This window comes from Protopterus annectens, chromosome 1.part1 (genome assembly GCF_019279795.1).
Source record: "Protopterus annectens isolate FY-2018-M chromosome 1.part1, PAN1.0, whole genome shotgun sequence".
In the NCBI taxonomy this organism is placed as follows: domain Eukaryota; kingdom Metazoa; phylum Chordata; order Ceratodontiformes; family Protopteridae; genus Protopterus; species Protopterus annectens.
The window spans coordinates 1476824436-1476847122 of NC_056726.1; the positions used below are offsets into that span (position 1 = coordinate 1476824436).

Consider the following 22687-nt stretch of genomic DNA (forward strand, 5'->3'; position numbering starts at 1 on the left):
ACAGTTATCAAACAATAAATAAGTAAACATACAAATATGTACATGTATGACTGCGAGCATAGAAAAGTGATGTTAAAAACCCCATGCAGGCTTCAGATCTAGCCATAGATATACAGATAGTGTTTGCTCCAAGGCAACTGAGAGAAAAAAGGACCGAAACCACAGCAATGAACTTGGTTGACTTCTCACCTTTCAATAATGTGGCTTTCAAATTGTGGAATGCACTTCAAAATTAAGGACTGCCAAATCCTCTTTATTTGCACTTCGAAGTCACAAAAATGGAGCAAGAACACTAATCAGATTCCCTTTTGGTCTTCTATCCAGAGAAAAAAAATCTTCAGCAAAAATAACCTCAGAAACTGGAGCCATCTTCCCACAAAACTTAGATTGATTAGAGACTATTTTCCCTTTTCAGGGAAAAAAAAACATGTACAATTGTACGTTTTCTTGACAACAGCTAATCTCCACACAATCTGATTTGTCTGTCTGTCAGGTACTTCTTTTAACCATAAGCATTTTTTAATGCTTATTACTATTCAGGATTTTAAATGTAAGTGAGGAAAGGTGGTTTGAGCTTGTGAAGATAAATTTTGTATTGTAACTGAATGACTCTGACTTTTGCTGTATCTCTGTAACTGTGCATTAGCACCTGAATCATGGCTGAAATAGGTCCTTAGACCCAGTCACCCACCCCAACACAAAGTAAATAAAAATTTTATCCTGATGCTCAGAGTAGAATCAACGTGTATTCCCAACTATCAGAACCACTCACAGGCAATACGGGAGTATGTCACGGACATGTACTCTCACTTACAGTATTCAACACAGCAATAAACTAGATTCTTGGAAAGAGTACAGAAAATTCTTTCCTGGATTCCAGACTGGTAAGGATTTCTACCTCAGTAATCTAGCCTTCAAGAGGAAACAAGAGGAAATTAGGATGTCCAGCAAAGAAGTGGATGGATTGTGTGAGAGAAGATCTGAGTCAGGCATGATTGTCAAAGAAGGTAGAGGAGTGGCACTGAACAGAGAGAGATGGCGAATGTTTACACACCACCCCGACTCCATGTGGAAAAGGGGGTGTCAAAGAAGGTAGAGGAGTGGCACTGAACAGAGAGAGATGGCGAATGTGTACACACCACCCCGACTCCATGTGGAAAAGGGGGAGGATGATGATGATGATCTAGCCTATAGTGATGATGTCATGATATTCAGCAACAGCAAAGCAGAAGCTCAACTAATGTTAACGACCTTACAATAAAACACTGGACAATGTGGGCTGAAACTCAACACATCCGAAGTATATTCATGACCTCTAATATACAGAAACATTAGACAATGAGCTGGCACGACAAACCAAACCTTTGTCTCAGACATACAATGGAACAAGAAACATGGTTCACTGTGTTGAAAATGACATCTCAAACTGCACACAGACAGTCACTACAGATTTTAACAATTTAAAAAATGCTTATGGAAATAAAAATCATCACCATCCAAACAAATATTACAATGCATCACTCTGCCATAAACACAAGTTTGCTTTATGAAATAGAAACGACGACTCTCCTAAAAAAAAATTCACCCAAAATCTGGAATCTTTTTAGTTATGTCTTGCAGTTTAGCATAGATTGTTAAAGCTGCAAGCTGTTAATGAGCTTCAGCTCACAGAGGTGGGTTTGATTCCTTCAATTCCCACCTGCAGACTGTGTGACTCTGAGCAAGTCACCTGAAAAGGGACAATTGTGACTAGTGGGCTTACCCAGTCGGACTATCCCGGACAACAAATGTAAAATAAAATAAAAATAAACAAAATTAAATTAAATTAATGAATGAATGAATTAATTAATTAAAAAATGCACTGCCGCAGATCAATTCTAAACATCTGTCTAAAAGACCACCAAAGAAACAATGGCATATGAGTGATGTGCAACCAATTTACTACAAGACAAAAACAGGATGGAATGCTTTATAAATGTAAAGCTTATGCACTCCAATCAACTACCAGTAAGGTACCTTGGGTTCTACTCATTTAATTTAACGTCAAAATAATTAAAAGCTGTTGCTGGCACAAAATATCTAAAAGTTGGAATATCAAAAACTTGGAAATTGCCTTTTTTGCACTGTTGTGCAATCCCTGAGATAGTATGCATAAACTGCAGAAAATGACATGGCCCCCCACATAGAGAGTGCAAGGGGCTTGTCTCTCAACATAAAATAGGTTTTATTTTCAATATTATAGGTTTAGATACTTTCAGTGATAGACAATATGACATACACTTGAGGGCACAAACTTGCAAAGTATGAAAATTGGAAAGTTCCGAAAACAGCATCAAAGAAAATGTAGATTAATGAAGTTGAAGACTTGCAACTCCTACACCTGCTAGCTGCTGATGCAACAGCCGTGGCCACAAACAAGAGCCAATACAGAACCATCATCCATACTGCTATCCCATTGGCGGCTACAGCGATGAGGGCTATGGCTTAATGATGCTTACAAAACTAAGTATTATGTATGTTATTCAGGCAGGACCGTAAAAACAAGGGAACAAATCTAAAGCAACATGAACACCTCTGGTCCACATCAGGCAGGACTGCAGAAACAAGGAAACATGTCTAAAACAATATGAACGCCTCCGGTCCACATCAGGCAGGACTGCAGAAACAAGGAAATATGTCTAAAACAATATGAACACCTCTGGTCCACATCAGGCAGGACTGTAGAAACAGGGGAACAAGTCTAAAGCAATACGAACACCTTTGGTCCACATCACACCTACCATTCCTTGAACATAAGCCTCAGTCACAATGAATCTATGCATAAGACGTTATAAATCCCTAATAATAACAACTGACGTACACATTCCAACAACGCAATCCTTGTGACTAACTGATGACACTTCAGCATGGACAGCTGACAGGTCTGGCAAAGAAACCACAACCGTGGGTGAAAACTGTGTGTGGTTCCCAAACCTCCCTGACTATGATCTGATAAATTTACATTTTATTTATTCTTTGTTGGCCAGGCTAGTGGCCTCGTTTTAGGAGAGACTCATGGTGGTATTTTATACTAGTAGGGGAACTTCCCATACTCTTTTCAGTAGGTGCTGCGAGATCCACCAGTTCAAGCTGATGTGACTTGTTTTCATTTGAATGAGGACTCAATCAGGAGTGCAGAACACGCCTTATGCTGCACTGCAGAGTTAGTAACCCATCTACCTGGTGTGAGAATAGACCACACGTCATTCTGCACCAAAGGCAAGTGCGCTACCTGTTGCGCCACTGACACTGCATGACTAACACATATGGACTAACACACCTGTTCAGCTACGAGAGCTGATACAAAACTGGGCAAAAAGAGTCCCTTGAATTAGACTATAACATCTCATCCAGTCCAAGATCCATAACTGGTTTACAAGCAGATTCCTTTAGTGAACATCATCTAGTCTTTACATTAAGAATCTCACTATAATAAAAAATACACATTTATATCCATGGGGGATACTTCTAAAAACACGATTCTGAGACAATTAAACAGCAAATGATAAATAATAAATATCGGCTGGTCTTTTCTATGGGATGTCCCTAACCTGAACAGCACATTATTTATGTATAATCTATTAAATGGTGTAGCTCCTACTAAATCTGACAAAATACGACACCCAAATCTTCCTTGAATCACGCTGATAATAAGGCACTAAGCATGCAATCAGTCATGAGGGACTTGGGAACCCAGACTGATAGCAAACTGACTTTTGACCATCATATTGCCTCCGTTGTATGGAAAGCTTTCTACATGACCCACCTCATTAGTACAGTATCTCATCCAGGGACAAGCTGGTCATAACATCCCTGTATTCTTCCCTTATAAGACTGATTATTGAATACAATGTCCTTTCTGTAGGTACCTCACAAAGCACAAGCAGCAGCTGGAGAGACCACAGAGATTCCTCACCTTGTGAATCCAGGGTCTCAAACATCTATCCTACAGAGACAAGCTAAAAGCCCTGCCCTCTACTCAGTCTCCTACAGACTCCTCAGAGGTGACCTCTGTCTGGCAAACAAAGCAATCTCAGACCCCGCCCTGATGGGACTGCTGCATATCCACAAGTCAAGCTCCACTCATGTAATCCACACGCAAGACCTCAACCTGATCTGTGACATCAATAGGACTTGTTGGCGGGACAGATTTGTGTCCCAGAGACTCCCCCTTTTGTGAAATAGACTCCCTCTCCATGTAAAGCAGAGTACCTGGATAAATAAATGGGGAAGAGAAAATACACTTCTGGGATTCCACCTATGTCCCTGCTGGACAGTGGCATAGGGTGGTGACTTGTTGGAACATGGGCTGAATTCTTGGCTAGGCTTGTAAGGGCCTCAGGGCCAATAGCCTAGTAACTTCCTATGATCCTATAAATGACAAATGAGTTAAAAAGTAAAATAACCTCTCATAACAGATCTTGGATTCAACACTCTAAAACTAGGAAACCCGCTCTCATGGAAATCATACAGAGAACTAATAAATCAGCGCAAGTGCTTGCTAGAGCTAGTAAAAGGAACTACTTTCCAGCTAAAACAAGAGAAGTGTATATCACCCATGGACTTCTCGAAAGGAATACACTTTTTACTCTGCAAAGGTATGCAAATCACACCATTCCCTTACTCAGATCTAAAGCTAAAGAGTATAAATATGTCCAAAAGTTACTTCATAAAAAGTGGCACCTTTTCCTCCCTTCATCAGAAAACAACCCTCTTGAACAAACAAACAAACTCAATTGAATGCCAGTTCTGTCTAAACAGGACAAATGACTTGGGAGTCAGGAAACGTTTTGCTAAGTTAAAAACAGAAGGTTCTCGTCATACCAACAAGTACCCAGGTCCACAAAGATGTTCTCATTTCTGAGTCATTTCTCTGACAATCCTCATAAACAGAAGCATCTCATATGGGGTAGTTGCCATGTTGCGGAAAGAGGGATGTTGTCTACATAAAAGTGATACCTCTTGTGAGATATCTAATGTTAGGCCTATCTTAACATTAAATCCCACATAAAGAGTCCACAAGTTTGATTCACCCACAACCTATGGGCCTTCAACACTATGATGAGGATTCTCATCCAATGCATTGGGAATGGGCTAAATAATAAAGATGATTTTAATTATGTTATAATCACATATAATCAGCACATTCAGACAATCTTAAAAGTCACATTACACATTTTGTCCCATTTTCTGAGAAATACTTGCTCAAACATTTAAAAGTGCAGATCTCGCACTGATGATCATCCTTGCTTCTGACAAGCATGGAAAATTCCAGACTGGGCATGATCCAGATGCACCATGGGTACCATAACTAAGGCTGAAGAAATAAATCCATTCTGCTATTCTATTGGTTGCTTGGTTACTTATAGAAAGGGTTCTGCTATTCTACTGGTTGCTTGGTTACTTATAGAAACTGTGCTGGACAAGGTTAGGTTAGTATCAATGGACCATCAAATTAAATCCATGTTTTTAACATACAGGTTTCTCTGACAAGATTTATTTTCCTGAAACATTCTTTAAAAAACTAAAACACCAAAAAAAAAAAGATATTTGAGATATTTGTCTGAAAAGTATAATCCATCAGCTTCATTGCTCTTAATGTTTAAGATGTTCTATCAACCCACCAGCCTTCATTTCTTAAAACATCCAGCACACTAATCACAACTGTTGTAATTGCTCTATTATTTGCTGCAAATTCCTGGTAAATGTGTGGCTCAGGAATCTAACAAATAATCAAAGATCCCTATATGGGCATATGAGGTCACTGTGGTCTGCATTTGTTCAAAATTAATTCTGAATCTAAACAGTACAACTTCCCATTGTACAAAAATGACTACTACACTCTGTATAAAAACCTGATGTGAGCTTATTAAATGCAAACTGTTACAAACTTTGTCCAAATTATCTAGTTTACAGCATATATAAAACCATAACTCTAGGCTACTGAAATTCTTTGTTGTCAGTAATAGTTCATCATTCACTGAAAAAGATGCTTTGGCTGCCTGCAATTAAGGCTGCCCTGTTAGTGTGCATCCACATTGTTTGTTCTTCTTTCGGCTTTTCCCGGTTAGGGGTCGCCACAGCGGAACTGTGGTCCGCTAATGATTGGCAGCAGATGTTTTACGGGTGCCAAGGTGCCAGCTCGACGCCCAACCTTCAACGAATGCACGCCCATTCTACGCATGTCTTTCGAACGCCACTCAACCGCAGACTCCACACAGAAGGCGCTCCAGCCAAGAATCGAACGGGAGAACCTCTTGCTGTGAGTCAACAATGCTACTGCTGCACCACCGCGGCTGTTAGTGTGCACTAAATAATCTGGATAGTATAACAAAACGATGGTGACCAGGACCAAGACTTAAAAAATGGTGTAGTCTTAGCCTAAAAAAGTGTGCCCTTTGTTAACTCTGCATTCCAATGGAGGTTGTACAAACTCCAAATTCAAAAAGAACTGCCTTTACTCATCCTGGGACATTAAAAGCTGCTGAGTATTTTGTCAAAATATTTCAAAGTGATAAAACATGTGTTTTACAAACATACCTGTTGCCATAGTATCACCTGTTGTTAATCTGTCATTCATATATGAATGGGGTCACCTACGAGTAATTATTTGTGAACTGCACAGAATAGCTGAGTGTAATCAACAATGTACATTATGGACCTTGCCAGTTTCCTAAGCTTCTAGTAAATGGACACATTTAGACATATGCTCTATAACTTCTTCTAAAAAGGTACAGATAAACCAGATTTAATGGCAAGTCTTTCATCACATTTCGTTTATACCAAAATGTAAAGTGTCACACATTTAAATGGTTTGTTATTTATCCAAGCTAAGACTGCTCTTAATATTGTGACATCCATTACAAGTTTTTAAACTGACTGCCATCCTAAACTAAAGGCAAAATGTCCAAACCTCATGGACATCAGATGCAAGAAAACACTGAAGCCAATATTATGAAATTTTAACAATAAAACTGCAAATATCCATTTAAAACTGACATATTTCAATTAAATCCCTGACAGATCTAAGATAATGCAGACACTGTTAAAATGTCTAAAGTCAAAGGTTTAGACAGTCATTAAAGTGTTTTTTTTCAAACTGACTACTAAACATTTGCAGCTGAGTGATAAGTTCTGACAAATAACTTCCCTTTTGCAAAATGAAGTTGAAAGGATGGTTACAGAGAGGTTACAAAATTGCTAAAGATCACATAATAATGTTTCTGTGTAATATACAGGATTATGACTGGGTCTCTAATCATAACCAATTTGAATCAGCTCCATGACTACATACTGTGGATGGGAAAAAGACAAGCTTCTTAAGTCCCTTTCTAACAAACTTTTGTTAAACACCCCAAGTGCTGTTACGATTGGGTCTCATGATAGGGATGAACAGGGGCTACAGCCAGCCAGTAAAGAACAGCAGCAGAAGGTGAAAGTGTGACAGAACAAAGTGTGTAACAGCTTTTAAAGTCCTCCACTCTTCAGAGGGATACCTTGTTTCTGCTTGCTGTTCGATAGCACTAAACTGTTTTATCAGCTTTCAAAGGCTTTGAAAGCTGGTAAAATGCTGCTATACTTTTTTCTGTAACTGCTAGTATATGGTACAAACAAAGCTCCATGCACTACGGAGAAGTACAATTGGATCTCGCCAATCCTAACCCCTTACTATGTATTTTCAACATGGATGCCAACATTCATCTCTTCAGCTTCACTCTCCAAATGAATTTCTTAGCATTCATATCTGAAGACAATAATAAGTTGGTTATGATCAGAGACCGGACTATAATTCTCTAAATTATGTGTTCAACACACGGATGCTAAGAAATTCGCCTTGAGAGCACAGCACAGCAAAGCAAAGCTTCATATCTTAGCATCCATGTCAAGAAAACATAAGCAGTTATGATCAAAAACTCGAACATAATTTGGTGCTTTATTAGCTCCATCTACAACCAGATACAGAAAAAAGTGCAGCAGCCCAAACTGTTTCACAAGCTTTGAAAGCCATGAAACACTTAGCACTGCAGCACAAAGACAGCAGGCAAAAGTGAAGTATTCCTCTGATGCATTCAATGCTTCAAAGGCAGTTAGACAATTCACTCTGTCACACACTGTTTAAAAGTGAAGTATCTAAAAGACTTTAAAGTTGTTTTAGCTCATGTCGCTATTCTGTGATGGCTGGCATTGGCCAATGTTAATCTCTAGCATGAGACACAATCTTAAAAGTGTTTGGGGTGCTTAACAAAGGCTTGTCAAGCACCTTTCCAACATTAGAAAGATGCTTAACAAGTTTGCCTCTTCTCCATTTTCAGAGTGTAACTATGGTGCTCCATACACCACAAAAATGTTGTCTATGTTTCTCTTAAAATATATGAGTGTTGTTTCCCCTTACTATGTTTCCACAGTGCTTGCTAAGAATAAATGTATTCTGAGACTCCTTTATACATTACTAGAACAGGCCATCACATTATCCCTCACAAACATTTTTATTTATAAAGTACAACTGACAATCCACAAATCACCAGCAGTGTATCTTCCTGTTCAACTCTAGTATGGAACACCATAAGTCTTTAGCAACACCTGATATACTAGAGTGAAAAGTTCAACCTGAAGTACACTGCAAACTTTTTGAAATGTACTTCCCTACCACCTCTTTGCACAGCTTCCGTCCAAGCTAAAGATGAGCGACACAAAACTGAATTCTAAATGGAGGAATGACTGACATTTCTGTAATGATAAATATAGTTTTAGTGAATTCATTGTAAATGACACACAACAGAAAATCTGAACATACTGATAATGTAAAACACGGTAACTGGCACTTGCATTAGGAACCTAAACAGGTCACTGGGTTCAGTGAAAGGACTCACTAAAGACAATCAGGACATGTTGATTAATGTATTAAATCATAACACGTGCTGTGACGCCCAAAGGGGGTAGGTGCCATGCACCTGACTAATCAGTTTGTGGAGCTTTCTGCTCATTATCCCCAAGTCCACCTGATTTGTAGGATGGCAAAGAGCAAGAAGCCCATTGATACTCAATAGTAAAGTGCTGACAATGTGGAAAAAAAGCAGTCAGTGATAGCATGAGGTAAGTTTTTTTTTAATCCTGGCAAGCAAACAGAATTGGTTAGTGGTCAGTTTTGCAAGCCAACTGTGTGACTCGTTGTATTTATTTTATTCATGTATTTATTATTTCTAAGAATTGGATATCTGACGTATTCAAACAAAATAGCTATAACTGCTAAGGCTGCCTGTGAGGGAAAATAACTGAACACTGCTGTTTGCATATAATTCTGGCCTTGCAGAACTAATGTGGTTTGTGCAAAGCATGAAATATTTTACTGTGTAGCTACTGTTTGAGTGGAACAAAGTTGAAATACATTACATGATCATTACTTTTTTAATCACAATCAGATGTCTCAAATGTACAGTCAATACAGAGACTATAAATGCTGGGTGGGGTATAGGGATGTCTGTGGATTAAAGTACCCAAGTCTCTTGTTGTTTGATCAATTTAAACAGTCACTAATCAGGCACTTGAGAACTAATAAGCATTTGTGTGGAGTAAAATGCAACATTTCACTGTGATTACTGTGTCTTTTGGTAGAAATAAAATTGAAATACATTTAAAAAAAATAATAATGACAACAGTAATCAAAATTAAATTTCAGATGTTTGGATGGCCAATAACATGGCCATAACAGATAGGTATGGAGTTCATCCATCGAATAACCATTGAATTACCAGTAATATACCCATCTTTTCCGATGCTGAGGTACTAATCTCCTTTTTGAACCTCAATATAGCAAAAATAATTTATTTGCATAATAGTAATATATATCCCACCAGGTACCAATATACCAGTGTTGGAAAATATTTTATCCTGGACATTCCAAACAATAAACCTTGAAACAATAATCTTAGGAGACGTAAATGTAGATTGGCAAACCACAGCTTCCGACTCCCACACAAATAGGATAAATCTGTATGTTTTTTCTCAGCTTATCAATGCTCCAACAAGATACAGCAACTATCTTACCTGCCAATCCACCTTAGACTGGATTCCAGTATCCCACCCTGCCAATTACCCCTCTTCTGGTACACTGTCTAGCTCCCCGAGCGATCATCTAACAACGTATTCCCTTAGAACAGACTGCCAACAACTAAGAGCACACACTATAAAATCAGTTAGGAACTCAACTAGTTTTTGTCAGCATAAATTCAACAATCTCCTATAGGAAATAGACTGGACCAACCTTAAACAACTACCCCTTAATGATGCTGTACTATACTTTAATAACGCCTTCTTTCACATACTTAATACACTAGCTCCCACTCGTATTAAAAGAATCAAAAAGAACTCAGCACCATGGTTCTCTAAGGAATGTAAACACCTGATGAAGCAAAGGGACCTAGCCTGGTCAACCTGGAAACAAAACAGAAAATGAAACAAAATTGTGTTAATTTCAAAACACTGTGTAACAAAGTGACAAAACTAATCAACAGAGATAAGAAGTCATATTATTCCCAGCTTCAACTCCAGCATAAAATCAACCCCAGTAAATGTTATCACTCCATATCTTCTCTATTTAATTCTGGAAGAAATGGAGAGCACACCCTATCACCTGATACCCCCTCCATCACAAATAGCCAAAACGTTAACGATCACTTCATAAAATCAGTTTCAGACCTAATAACTAATACCCCTAATGCTGGACCCCCACCCCTTCAACCTATTCTGACACTGACCCCAGGCCATCAACTACTTCTAACCCTGTCATTACTAACCCCTACTCAACAAAATGTCATACAAACCCCATTCTCAATTTAGCCCATACCCACTGACACCACTAAGAAACTGCTACAAAAATTAAAACTCTGCTCTACCTCAGCTGACAATCTCACCCCATACTACCTCAAACTGGCTGTTACCTCAGTCACCTACCCAATCAGTATCCTTATAAATAGGTCTTTATCCGAATCAGAAGTACCTACCATATGGAAACAATGTCACATCACCCCCATCCATAAAGGAAGTAACTCTTTTGATCCATCTATATCCATCTATATCCATCTTGTCTAACATATCCAAAATTCTCAAGAGAGGTATCCATCAGCAGATAATGCAATATATCTTGCAAAACAATCTTTTAACCAAAACCCAACATGGCTTTCGATCTAGCCACAGCACAGCTACAGTCCTATTATCTTTTACAGACATCATGAACAAGGCCAGAGATGCAGGATGCTACACAGCTTCAGTATTCCTTGATCTCTCCGAGGCCTTTAACACAGTGTCTCACCTCTTACTTTTGAACACACTGTCTAACTTAGGCTTCTCACATAACACAGTAAAATGGTTTCAGAGCTACCTCAAAGATGGTAAACAAGCAGTGAAATGGTCCAATGAACTCTCACCCTTTCTCCACACCCCTACTGGAGTCCCTCGAGGCTCCATCCAGGACCTCTACTCTTCATTTTCACAAACAACCTTCACACTGCCTCTCACTCTGAGACCCTCATTCAATACGCTGACAATTCCATCATAATCTGCACTGCTCAATCACTACCAGAACTATTCTCAAAAACTCAACAGTCCTTTACTGCAGTCAAATCCTGGCTAAGAAATGCCCAACTCTTTCTTAATCCAAAGAAGACAAAACCAGTACTCTTTCATCCCAAAAACACCTCCCAGTCACTGATCATTTCAACATCCTTGCATCTGACAACAGTGCCATAGAAATAGTGCAGGAAACCAAACTTCTAAGTGTTGCCATTGACAATAAACTTTAATTTGACCCCCATATACAGCAAAATATAAAGAAACTCATCAAAAAACTGGGACTCATATAGAAACAAACATTTATTTACTGCAGCAACCAAAACTATCCTTGCAAAAACATTTTACTTCCCTCCCTTCTTTATGGTGCCCCTATCTTAACTAACTTACAAAATTCTACCCTAAGCAAGTTGGAACAGTGCCACAACAAAGTTGCAAAGTTTGCCACAAACTCTAAATATCACACACACCACTCTAAACCACACCTAGAATTAAACTGGCTTGAACTCCCCAACCAACTTGCCTTTATTCAGCTCTCCACCTTGCACAACCTTATTTTCAAGCCTGCCTAGACACACCTTAAACACCAAATCAACCCACACGATCAGAAGACAAAAATCTCTTATCTATCTCAAAACCCACACGAAAACCTATTCGTTCTCTGTATTCATACTCGGTCTCTATACACTGGAATTCACTACCTCTAGTTACCAGGTCTATGCCTGGTCTAACCCATTTCAAAGCCTCTTTAAAAAATCATCTAAAAAAATATGGCTAGGCTCCTGCATAAAGCCTGCCCAATGCTCAGGTCTTCATCTTCTGTCACACTTCAATCCCTCACAGACTGCAAGATCCTAAGGCTCTTCTAACTCCTTCTCTGCTTCTATACCATATCCTTAAGCTACTGCTCAGGCTTTATTGCTTCTCTCTTGCTGTATGTCTGCATCACTAACTTTCTGGTTGCTACTTTCCTAACTGAAATTAACATTCTACTTTGCATGTACTATAGCATTCAATGTCACACATTGCACTACCTATGTACTATTCTATTTTGCATGTACTATAACATTCAATGTCACACATTGCACTACCTATGTACATTTTTTTTTTTGGACACCATCTACATTGTGTATGATGAGAGTGATTATTATCGTCTGTAATGTTTTAACTGCATAGAACTGTTTAGATGTGTAGTAACATATTACAACATCTTGTACAAGTTTGTTCTTTCAACTTATTTTTGTATAGTATTTATAATATAATTTGTATTGGATTGGATTATACTGTATTTGTATTGTATGCGGAGCTTTTCTCCCCGGGCCTCTGCTGAAAACGGGTTCTGCAGACCCAGTCAGACCACCCCGGTAAACAAATGTCAAATAAAATAAATAAAATAAAATAAGTAACTTACCCCTCCTGTTGCCTGATCACTGTTAAACAACCATCGTGAGCCTGATGTGACACAGAAGTAGTCTCAAACAATGTACTGTATTTGCTGAAAGTGTATAATTAGAATTCCTATGGCTTATGTTTGTAGGTGTTTGTGAGGTGGTTGCAATGTATTTAAAAGTAACAAGCTGGTCATAATTTCTTTCATATGTTCATAGGCTCATACTAGACTATCTGCCCTGGGGCGATTATAAGCCTAGCCCAATTCTGTATGGCTTACGCCACCCCTTGATTTGAGTATACTGTGCCCTTTTTAAGGTTTAGTTTACTGTGCCTCTGTCTAATAGTGACACATGAGTAATCCCTGGGACAAACCTACGATCCCCCATTCACCTATCGAGATTCATCTTGAAGAGATTCAGTGAGGTGCTCTGCCTCACATGAACTGGAATTATATTCCAGAGCGAAGGGAGCCTCTGGGTTATGAACCTGTCCCTCCAGCAAGTTCTATTTATTTCTGTGCTGAGGTTCAAGTCCCTCGAGCGTGTGGCTCTAAGGGATTTAGCTTTACTGAGGTGGAGCATGTCCATTAATTCTGGATTTGACATAGCTTTGTATGTCAGGCATAGATCTCCTCGAAGTAGGCGGTATGCATCTGAGTAGAGTTGGAGTTTTTTTAACCGAGCAGTATATGGCATCTGTTTGAGACCCTTGATCCTCTTGGTGAGATACGTTTGGGGTCTTTCTAATTGCTGCAGGTGTCGGGTAAGGTACATCCCAAAAGGGGCATTGTATTCTATGATGGGCCTGATGAGGGATGAATAAAGGGGCACGATTACCTCTCTTGATCTAGATGTGAAACCCTTCGTGATGAGCTGGGCTATGTAGAAGGTCTTTCTAACCACTTTGGCAATGTGGTTTTCAAAGGAGAGGTTGCTATCAACTTGGGTCCCCAGGTCCCTAATAACTTTCTCTGTACTTAATGGGTTTCCACCTATGTGGTAATTTGTGGGCACATATGTTTTTGCCAAAGGGTATGACTATACATTTTTTGGCATTTAGCTTTAAACCAGGGCGCTGGCACCAGTTATCTGTCTCTGTGAGACCTTTTTGAAGGATGTTTGTGTCAGATGGAGAGTTGATTATGGCGCCCAGTTTGCAGTCGTCTGCGAACTTGGTGAGCCATAGTCCTCCCATGTTTGCCTGTACCTCGGAAACGTATATACCGAACAAGAGTGGTCCCAGGACAGAACCCTGTGGGATGCCACTTGTGACCGGTTTCGAGTCTGACATGGCTCCAGCAACTCTCACTCTGTGGGTTCTGTCTTTGAGCCAGTTTGCGACCCATCTTGTGACATAGGGGTTTATATTTAAACTGGATAGCTTATCTATGATGCCCGAGTGGGGTATTGTGTCAAATGCCTTTGCAAGGTCCAGATAGGCTGTGTGGACTACCTTCCCTTCATCTATGGCTTTGGTGACTGTTTCGAAGAAGTCAACCAGGTTCAAAAGGCAGGATCTGCCCTTGACAAAGCCGAACTGGGTAGGATCTAGTGTCTGTAGGTCCCCAATGTCTTTGTTTATGAGCTCCATGATGATCCTCTCCATAGCCTTGCAGACTAAGCTAGTCATGGGGCGATTTCCAGGGTCCGTAGAGGCTCCACCTTTGTGGAGTGGGACCACTGTTGCTGTACGCCATTCTGTGGGCACATATCCTGTAGTGAGGCTGAGATTGTATAGCTGTTTTATTTGAGGGATTAGTTCCTCTTGGAGTTCATGTAGAAAGAAACCGGGGACGCCATCTGGTCCCATGGAAGCAGTGTTTTTTGCTTTGAAGAGGGCAGCCTTCACCTGAGAATCAGAGATGTTTGGGAGGCAGCCCTCTGCTGGGATAGATACTTGCTCTTTTGGGGGGGGAGGGGGTGGAGAAGTTTGCACTGAACCTGTCTGCCAGGATATTGGCGATGTCTGTGGGTTCAGTGTATTTTTTGTCGTTTAGAATCAACTCAGAACAAGTCTGGGAGTTGCATCCCAGGTTCCTAACATAACTGAAAAAAGCCTTATGATTGTCTTTGGTGTCCTGTGCAATTTTTCTCTCGAAGCTGGCCTTGGAAGGATTTTATGAGGGATCGTAATTTTTTGCTAGTACTGATCAGAGATGCCTTCCCTATTAGGGATTTTGCTCTATCATGTAGTAGCTTCCTCCTTCTGTTGTACAGTTTATTTATGGCAGGGGTCTACCAGACTGGACGCCTGCCTTTGGATGATTGGGTCTTGGTTTTATTTGGGATAGCATGATCCATGCATTCCTGGAGATGTCCGTAGAATGCGCTTATATAGGATTCTGCAGTTTGGGCCGTAGTTTCCACTGGCCCTGGGGCCTTGAAGGATTCCACTTCGGGTTTGAGAAGTGAGAAGTTCGCTTTTGAGAAGTTTTTCACTGTGGTTTTCTGGGCTGGGGGTGGGGTCGGGATGTGGACATCCAGTGAAATTAATTTATGGTCTGATCTTACCAATGAGGGATATACTCCTGGTGTGGAGCATAGAGTCCCCATGTTGGTAATGATCAGGTCTAGTATGTTGTCCCCTCTTGTGGGAGTGGTGACTAATTGTTCCATAGCATTTGAGTTTATAATTTCCAGGAACCTTTGGGCTAAGGTGCTGGGGCTTGAGTAGTGCTCCCAGTCAATGTTTGGGTAGTTGAAGTCGCCCAATGTAATGGTGTTTGGAGAGATCTTCATGTTCTCCAATGTTTTCAGGAAAGCCGAGTGGGATTCCTGACTTTGAGAGGGTGGTCTGTAGGATGCTATAAACTGAAAAGCAGTCTTGCCCACTGGTAGTTGCACATGGATGGTCTCCATTACTTCGTGCAATGCCACTATCCTGGAGGTGTGGATATCCTTGATAAATATGGAAACTCCCCCTCCTTTTGTGGTTCAGTCCGGGTTTTGGGGCCGAAAAGCATGATATGAGGTATAGCCTGGTAGTGCTGCGGTGCTCTCTGGAGCCTTGAACCAGGTTTCTGTCACTGCACAGATATTGATGTTCTCCATACTGAGGAGAGCTTCGAGTGCATGCATCTTGAGGTTAAGATTTCTGGCGTTAAGCAGCATTACCCTTAGTTTCTTGTTCCTTGTGTTGTCTATGGGGGTGGGTTTGAATTTTGAGCCTTGCCTAAAAAAGGCACTATGGGGGTGGCAAGAGCCTTTGCCAAGCCTTTGCCAATATCCGAAAGCCCAGTGGTGACAGGTGCAAGCCGCCCCTAGCAAAGCAACGTGGCTTGTCGAGCATGTCATCCCAGGCTGACAGACACTGGATCCCCTTTGAATGACACCAACATTTTAGCCAATTGTTAAAATCGATCATTTTGTCTTTGTACTGTGGCATCATTCTAGGTGAGGGTAAGATGCTGCTCAAGGTCAGGGTCATACCAGCCTGGGCTACATGATCAGAGAGCTCCTCTATGTCTCTTTTCATGTAGTCCAGGGAGGTATGTCTCAGGTCATTCACACCAGCATGTACAATGACTGAGTCATATTTGTATTTGCTTTGGAGTGCCCTGAGAGCTTGTGTTATGTGGCGGATCCTAGCACCCGACAGGCAGCTCACCGTGACCTTCTCTTTATTCAGCCTGGTGAGCGGGACGTTAGTGTGTCTGACAATAGAGTCACCTATTACAAGAGTATCAGGTGTGTTGTTCAGCCCTAAGGGCTGTGGCTGCTTGGCACACTGACTTTGTGGGCTATGTGTTGTGCGTGTTTTGCTTTGAGGTAGCGTTTGCTTGGATGTCTGCTTTGGAGGTCTCTGTTGCTTAGGTAGATTTTTATTTAGAGCCTCCGAGTATGTTTTTGTGTATTTATGTGTTTGGTTCGCTGATGTGGTGGGAACTATATGATACTGGAATTGTGTTGCGTGAGGTTACCTTCTCCTCCTGACTGGTTACACCAGTTTTGAGATGAGAGAGCTCAGCCTCCAGTTTGGCTAAATAGTTGCATCTCTCACATATATTTCAACCTGTTTGGAGGAGGAGAGTGTTGTCCGTGTACATGAGACAGTTGTAACATTGCCTCAAAATTCCCAGATTCACCAGCTGGACTGGAGAGGAAACCATTGACTGACCTTTGGACATGCTAGAGTAATATAGGGAAACTGAATTTAAGACGGACCAATAGAGGACAGGGTAATCGTAGAGAGTATAAGAGTAAGTAGTGCTTATGGTTTAATAGTGCTAACTTGTAGGATTACTTAATTGGACCAGTGAAGGGCCTTAGAATGAGAATATGGTGTTTAAATTGAGAGATAGAGCAGTTCTAAGGGAAAAAGTGAAGAGCAGACTTTGTGGAGCCAGGAATAGTTTAAACCCAATTAGGCGGCGCTGCCCGCTGTTGCGCTATGCATAAAAACGCGCAAAACCGCGCAAAAGAGGGTTTTAAGAGAGGAAGATGAAGGAGTTTGGAATTTACCCAAAATGGCCAATAAAACTACAGTTTCAAGTCAGTAACCGCTCCCACAGGGGCAGGCAGGCTGCTCAATGTTTTTCACTGCCACTGATCAACGGAGAGACTTCCCTTTAGCCCAAGCAAAAAATGGCCTCCAAGAAACTTACAAACAGTTCAAGAACAGCAAACCTGTAACTGAACTTTTTTAAATCTCAGAAAAGTGGGAAAAAAGCAAGATTTTTTTTTTTTTTTCGGAGATAGCAGAGGTTCACAAGTATCAACAAGTTATAACAGTGCAGTAAATGACACCACACAAGAGTGCTAGGCCAAAGACAGATAAAATGCAAGTTTTGAGAAAAAAACGATTTTAAAAATAAGTGCAAACAGGAAATTCAGTAAACAGCTCTAGGTTGTGCTCTAAATACAGTTACTAATGCAGAAATCAAGTTTAACAAGCCAGAAAATGCTCAAAATAGGCGGCTATGCAGAAAAACTTAGCAAATAAACAGAGGAAAAATACTTAAAATCTCAAAAGTGGCTCCTTTCTTCTGTCAGCGTTTTCTCCTCTTGGTGGGTGCTTCACCGACAGCCAACAAGCCTGAAAATACGCCAAAACCATGAGGCAACCAGGTTTTAAGAGAGGAAGATGAAGGAGTTTGGAATTGACCCAAAATGGCCAATAAAACTACATTTTCAAGTCAGTAACCACTCCCACAGGGGCAGGCAGGCTGCTCAATGTTTTTCACTGCCACTGATCAACAGAGAGACTTCCCTTTAGCCCAAGCAAAAAATGGCCTCCAAGAAACTTACAAACAGTTCAAGAACAGCAAGCCTGTAACTGAACTTTTTTAAATCTCAGATATCAGCACTGCATTCAGCAAATAGCTTTCTTTAGTGCTCTTGACAAGATGTGTATGAAAGCAACTGATCACTGGCGCACTGGCACAGCAAGTAGAGATGTCATCTCAAAGTGCTTGGCTCTGGTTATATTTTTGGCTGTAGCTCCTCCTCTAAGGAGTTTGCATGCCATCCCTCTCTCCGTGTAGGTTTATCCATGTGCTCTAATTTCCTCTAGTGTCCCAAAGACATGACGTAGGTGAGACTGCATTCCTCCAATTTGTCAGCAGATAAGCATTCAGAGTGTGTGTGTGTGTGTGTGTGTGTGTGTGTGTGTGTGTGTGTGTGTGTGTGTGTGTGTGTGTGTGTGTGAGAAAAATAATATCACTGATTTTTATATGTGGACTCACATAAAATATTGGTGTATGTATAAATAATTATTCTGGGTAGCAGTTAAAAGCCATAAAAAGCATGACAGAACATCTAGACGCTCAGAATTTCTGGAGGCCTGATGGCCCCCATATTTTGATACAGGCTTAGTACTAGCCTCTGCCCTGTACTCTATTCAGTCAAAATCCAGCCCTGCTCAGAGGTGTGAACAGAAGGGTTGCTGCAGCTTGTTTGGGGGGGGGGGGGAGTATTATTTATGTAATTTTCCTCATATTCAAACCTCAGAGATGAACACAGAAGGCCACTATAGCTTTTATGGTGACGGGGGACAATGTGGTCATTATTTCTTTAATTTTCCACACATACCTTAGAGGTGTGTACAGAAGATCACTGTAATTTGAGGTGGTGCTGAGGACAGTGTGGTAATTATTTAATTCTCCTCACAACTAAACCGCGGACATGAAAAAAGGTCAGTAGGTTATGAAAGGGTTGGGGACAACATGGTAATTAATTATTTAACTTTCCCCACAATCAACCATAACAGGTATACATATAAGGTATCTAGAACATGGCTAGGGACAGTGCATTACATTACTTTCTACAACAGGATGGAATGCACTCCTGTGATCATTATTGTTTTCACTTTCATCCATCAAACGTGTATACAGGTGGTTATCTTTGCCTGACAGTGACAACTAGAAATATGTTACCTGTCTATTTATTCATTTAAGATTTGGCACTGGGGGCTACACAGAAGGGTTCTGTCTTCTGGAGGGGAAGGGTGAGAAGACATGCTGTTTATATGCAGAACAGCAGCACACTGAACTGTAATGACTGTGGCCATTTGTTCTTTCACTTTCATCCCGATGTAACAGCAGAGAGGTGTGGTACACAAAAGGTGACTACTTTGGGGAGGGGAGGGAGGCAGGCACTACTCTCAGATATGATTTAAGCATCTTTGCAGTTGTCTCTCCTCACCTTATTGGGAGCTGCTATTTTGACAGATTTGATCAATAAGCCTTGAATACAACCTATTTCCCTGGAATAAATAAGGCTGTACTTCTTCCCCTAGTCATGATTTTTGTTCTAGCCATTACTTGATCAAAAGGTTGCACACTGAACCATCTAGAATCCCATGATTTGTGGACACCTAGAAGCCCCCAAAGTCTGAACCTAATTTGGTTATTTCCGTCACTGTTTCTACAGTGTGGTCTTGGTCAGTTAGGGAGAGTCGAATGAATGGAGGAAAGTGCTGCAGGTGTAAGACAGTATGAGAAAACAAAAGGTAGTCTGGATGGAGTGAGGACCAAGATACAGGGAAAATGGGGGGGTGACACAGGGGGGAGGTGGAGAGAATAACAGACAGTTAGGGAACATCATAAACTACTATGTTTAGGATTACATCTCACCTAAGGTTGTCTGGTTGTAGGGGGTGGGCCATCATCAACGCCATGGAAGAAACAGTGCACTATTTTAGAGAACAATTACAAAAATGGCTACACCTCTGACTAGCACTAACATCAGGATCCTAAGCATGCCATTCGTGAAAATTATTTATTTATTTATATTTGTTGACAGAGAGTGTCCGACTGGACGTAGGTCCATTTTCAGCAGAGGCCCGGGGAAAAAAGCTCCACAGTTAAAATAAACAGACAGTAGTTACATTGGATTAACATAGCGATTAACAATTTACATAGCAATTACTTACAACATATTTACAGATGAAGAACATAGTACATCAGTAGGCAACTAGAATCTTTATCTGTGAAGTACATAACAGACATTAACAAATGTTACAATAAGTTCCTGCTGTATAATAAGTACTAGGCTTATGAGCATCTGAGCTTACTATAATCAAGGTAGTTAGTGGAGTGAAAAGAAAGGTAGTGGTTGGATGGAGTCGGTGATATTAGAGTGGGAGCTGCAAGGGCATAGCCAGCATGTTTTTAGGTGTGCTTTTAGTAAAGTTTTGAAGTGGGTGCATGATGGTATGGAGGTAACTGTGTGTGGGAGGGAGTTCCATAATTTGGCTATGGTGCAAGAGAATAGTGCTTCACCAGCAGAGTTATTGGCTTTAGTGATCTGCAAGTGATTTTTGTTGCTGGATCTTAGTGGTCTGGTGGTGCGACAGGGTTGGAGTAGATTCTGGAGGGATGGGACATTTAGTGGATGGTTTACTAGTTTGTGGGCGAGTGAGAGTTGATACCATTCATGATAAAATTCTTGTACGTCTTTTTAACACACCAAATTTAACTGATTTTCATGTGAACACATAAGCGTACAACATTCAGCACACACATTGCTGGCCAATGTTATACATAGTTCTGCTGTGAAGGGTTACCACCTGTCCCACTTTGCGAGGGACAGTCCCTCTTTGGGGAGTTGTGTCCTGCAAAAAAGTTGTAAAAATGGCAAATGTCCTGAGATTTTTAGGACAAAATTATTTCCTATATTTCATGTAATAGTTGCATAAAACAGTTATTCTGTATCTGAAACACCTAAGTGTTATAAGAAACAGAATAACCATTAAAATGCTACAATAATAAGCTTTTATATAGGCAAAAAAGTGAAGTTCTGTCCTTTGTACTGGCCGTGGGAATGTTTCGGCCTGCAAAATCCGATGTTTGTACCACAAATGTCCCACTTTGGGCATTTGAAAAGGTGGCAACCCTACTTTACATCTACAGAGCTGGCACAGGTAACACATTATAGCACTCTGGTCTAGTCTTTCTCTCAGTAGTCCATATGTTCATTTCTGTGATGTTGAATGGAAGCTAACAAGCCAATACCCCAACTCTCCCCTCAACACATGAAGTAACAGTCCCGTGTAGGTCCACTGTTACATAAAACTGTAAAGGTTATCAAGGTCTCGTATGAGTATGTTAGCAGTTAGCTGACCGGAGTTCCGTTGCGGCGACCCCTAACCGGGAAAAGCCGAAAGACACAACGGCAATACCTCTATCACAACAAAAGGGGTGGGTAAGGTTGTTTTCTAAGCGCTAGGTTTTCAGGGAAAGTATAATATGACATGTAGTGGTAAGTTAATTACCGCTTACTTATGATAAACTTTAAAACAGCCAACTCGATGATAGCCAGTGTTAATTACAAAACAAAAAAAAACAATCTGCAGTTAAAGCTAAGATAGAACGTGGCTGTCGTTGATCACGAATGAAAGCTAAAAATGAAAGACAGCGGCTCCGTCCCACCTAGAAACGGGCATGTGCGTGTAAATCACGTGCGCTGTTCAAAGTACTTGTACGTCTCCATCTGCGGTCACGCCTTTGGGCGGAGCTTACTATAAAGTGCGTCCGATTTGAGACGGTACATCTCATAAGAGTCTTTGTTGCTGGGACATAGTTGTGGGATTTTTCACTATTACTCTAAATGACATTTAATAAATAGACGCACAAACATGGCTGTCATTTACATGTGGTCCGTTTCTAAAATGAATATATACCATTTACCCCACCAATTTGCAGCACACATATAAAACGAACAGAAACAATTTAAGATGGCATACTCCATTTTTGGAACACTGGACAAGTAAAAGACAGGAACATTCGGGGATCTACTTGCCTGCAAAACTTTCACCTTCTCTTCAATCACATTTACGTCCATACCGGAGGCCAGCACATACTCATAAATGTTTTCTGTAAACACATTAGCTGTCGCTACGGACACAAGGCTGCTGATTGACAATATCATACTCCAACAGGAGTCGAGGAAGGGGTAGGACCATGCAAGTGGTTGGTTCAGTTTACTGTAGTGTAGGTTTGGTCTTGCGTGGCGGGACAGTGCGCGGGATAGTAATCCTGAAGCTACTGCATGAAAAAAACTCAAATCCAGAACAGAAGTCTTACCTTTTACTCGTTGAAATAACGTTTTACAAGTCGCTCGTATTTAATACGAGATTTCGGTAGGACGTGAATTTATATCTCTCAACTGTTAGCAAGTACGTGAGGACTGAATTCTCTAAATAATGGCATACGTTTGGTTTTCAGATTTTATATCATTCATAAGATGCATAA

The 22687-nt window shown here is 40.6% G+C and overlaps 1 protein-coding gene across 1 annotated transcript in view; it reads right to left on the reverse strand.

The window, feature by feature from the left end:
• Window positions 1-22347, reverse strand: part of IQCC (IQ motif containing C) — a 258336-nt gene extending 235989 nt beyond the window's left edge. The window contains exon 1 of the mRNA XM_044082574.1: window positions 22236-22347. Coding sequence (XP_043938509.1) covers window positions 22236-22277 — 42 coding nt within the window. The 5' untranslated portion in view covers window positions 22278-22347. The remainder of the gene's footprint in view (window positions 1-22235) is intronic.
• Between the last annotated feature and the right edge of the window lie 340 nt (window positions 22348-22687).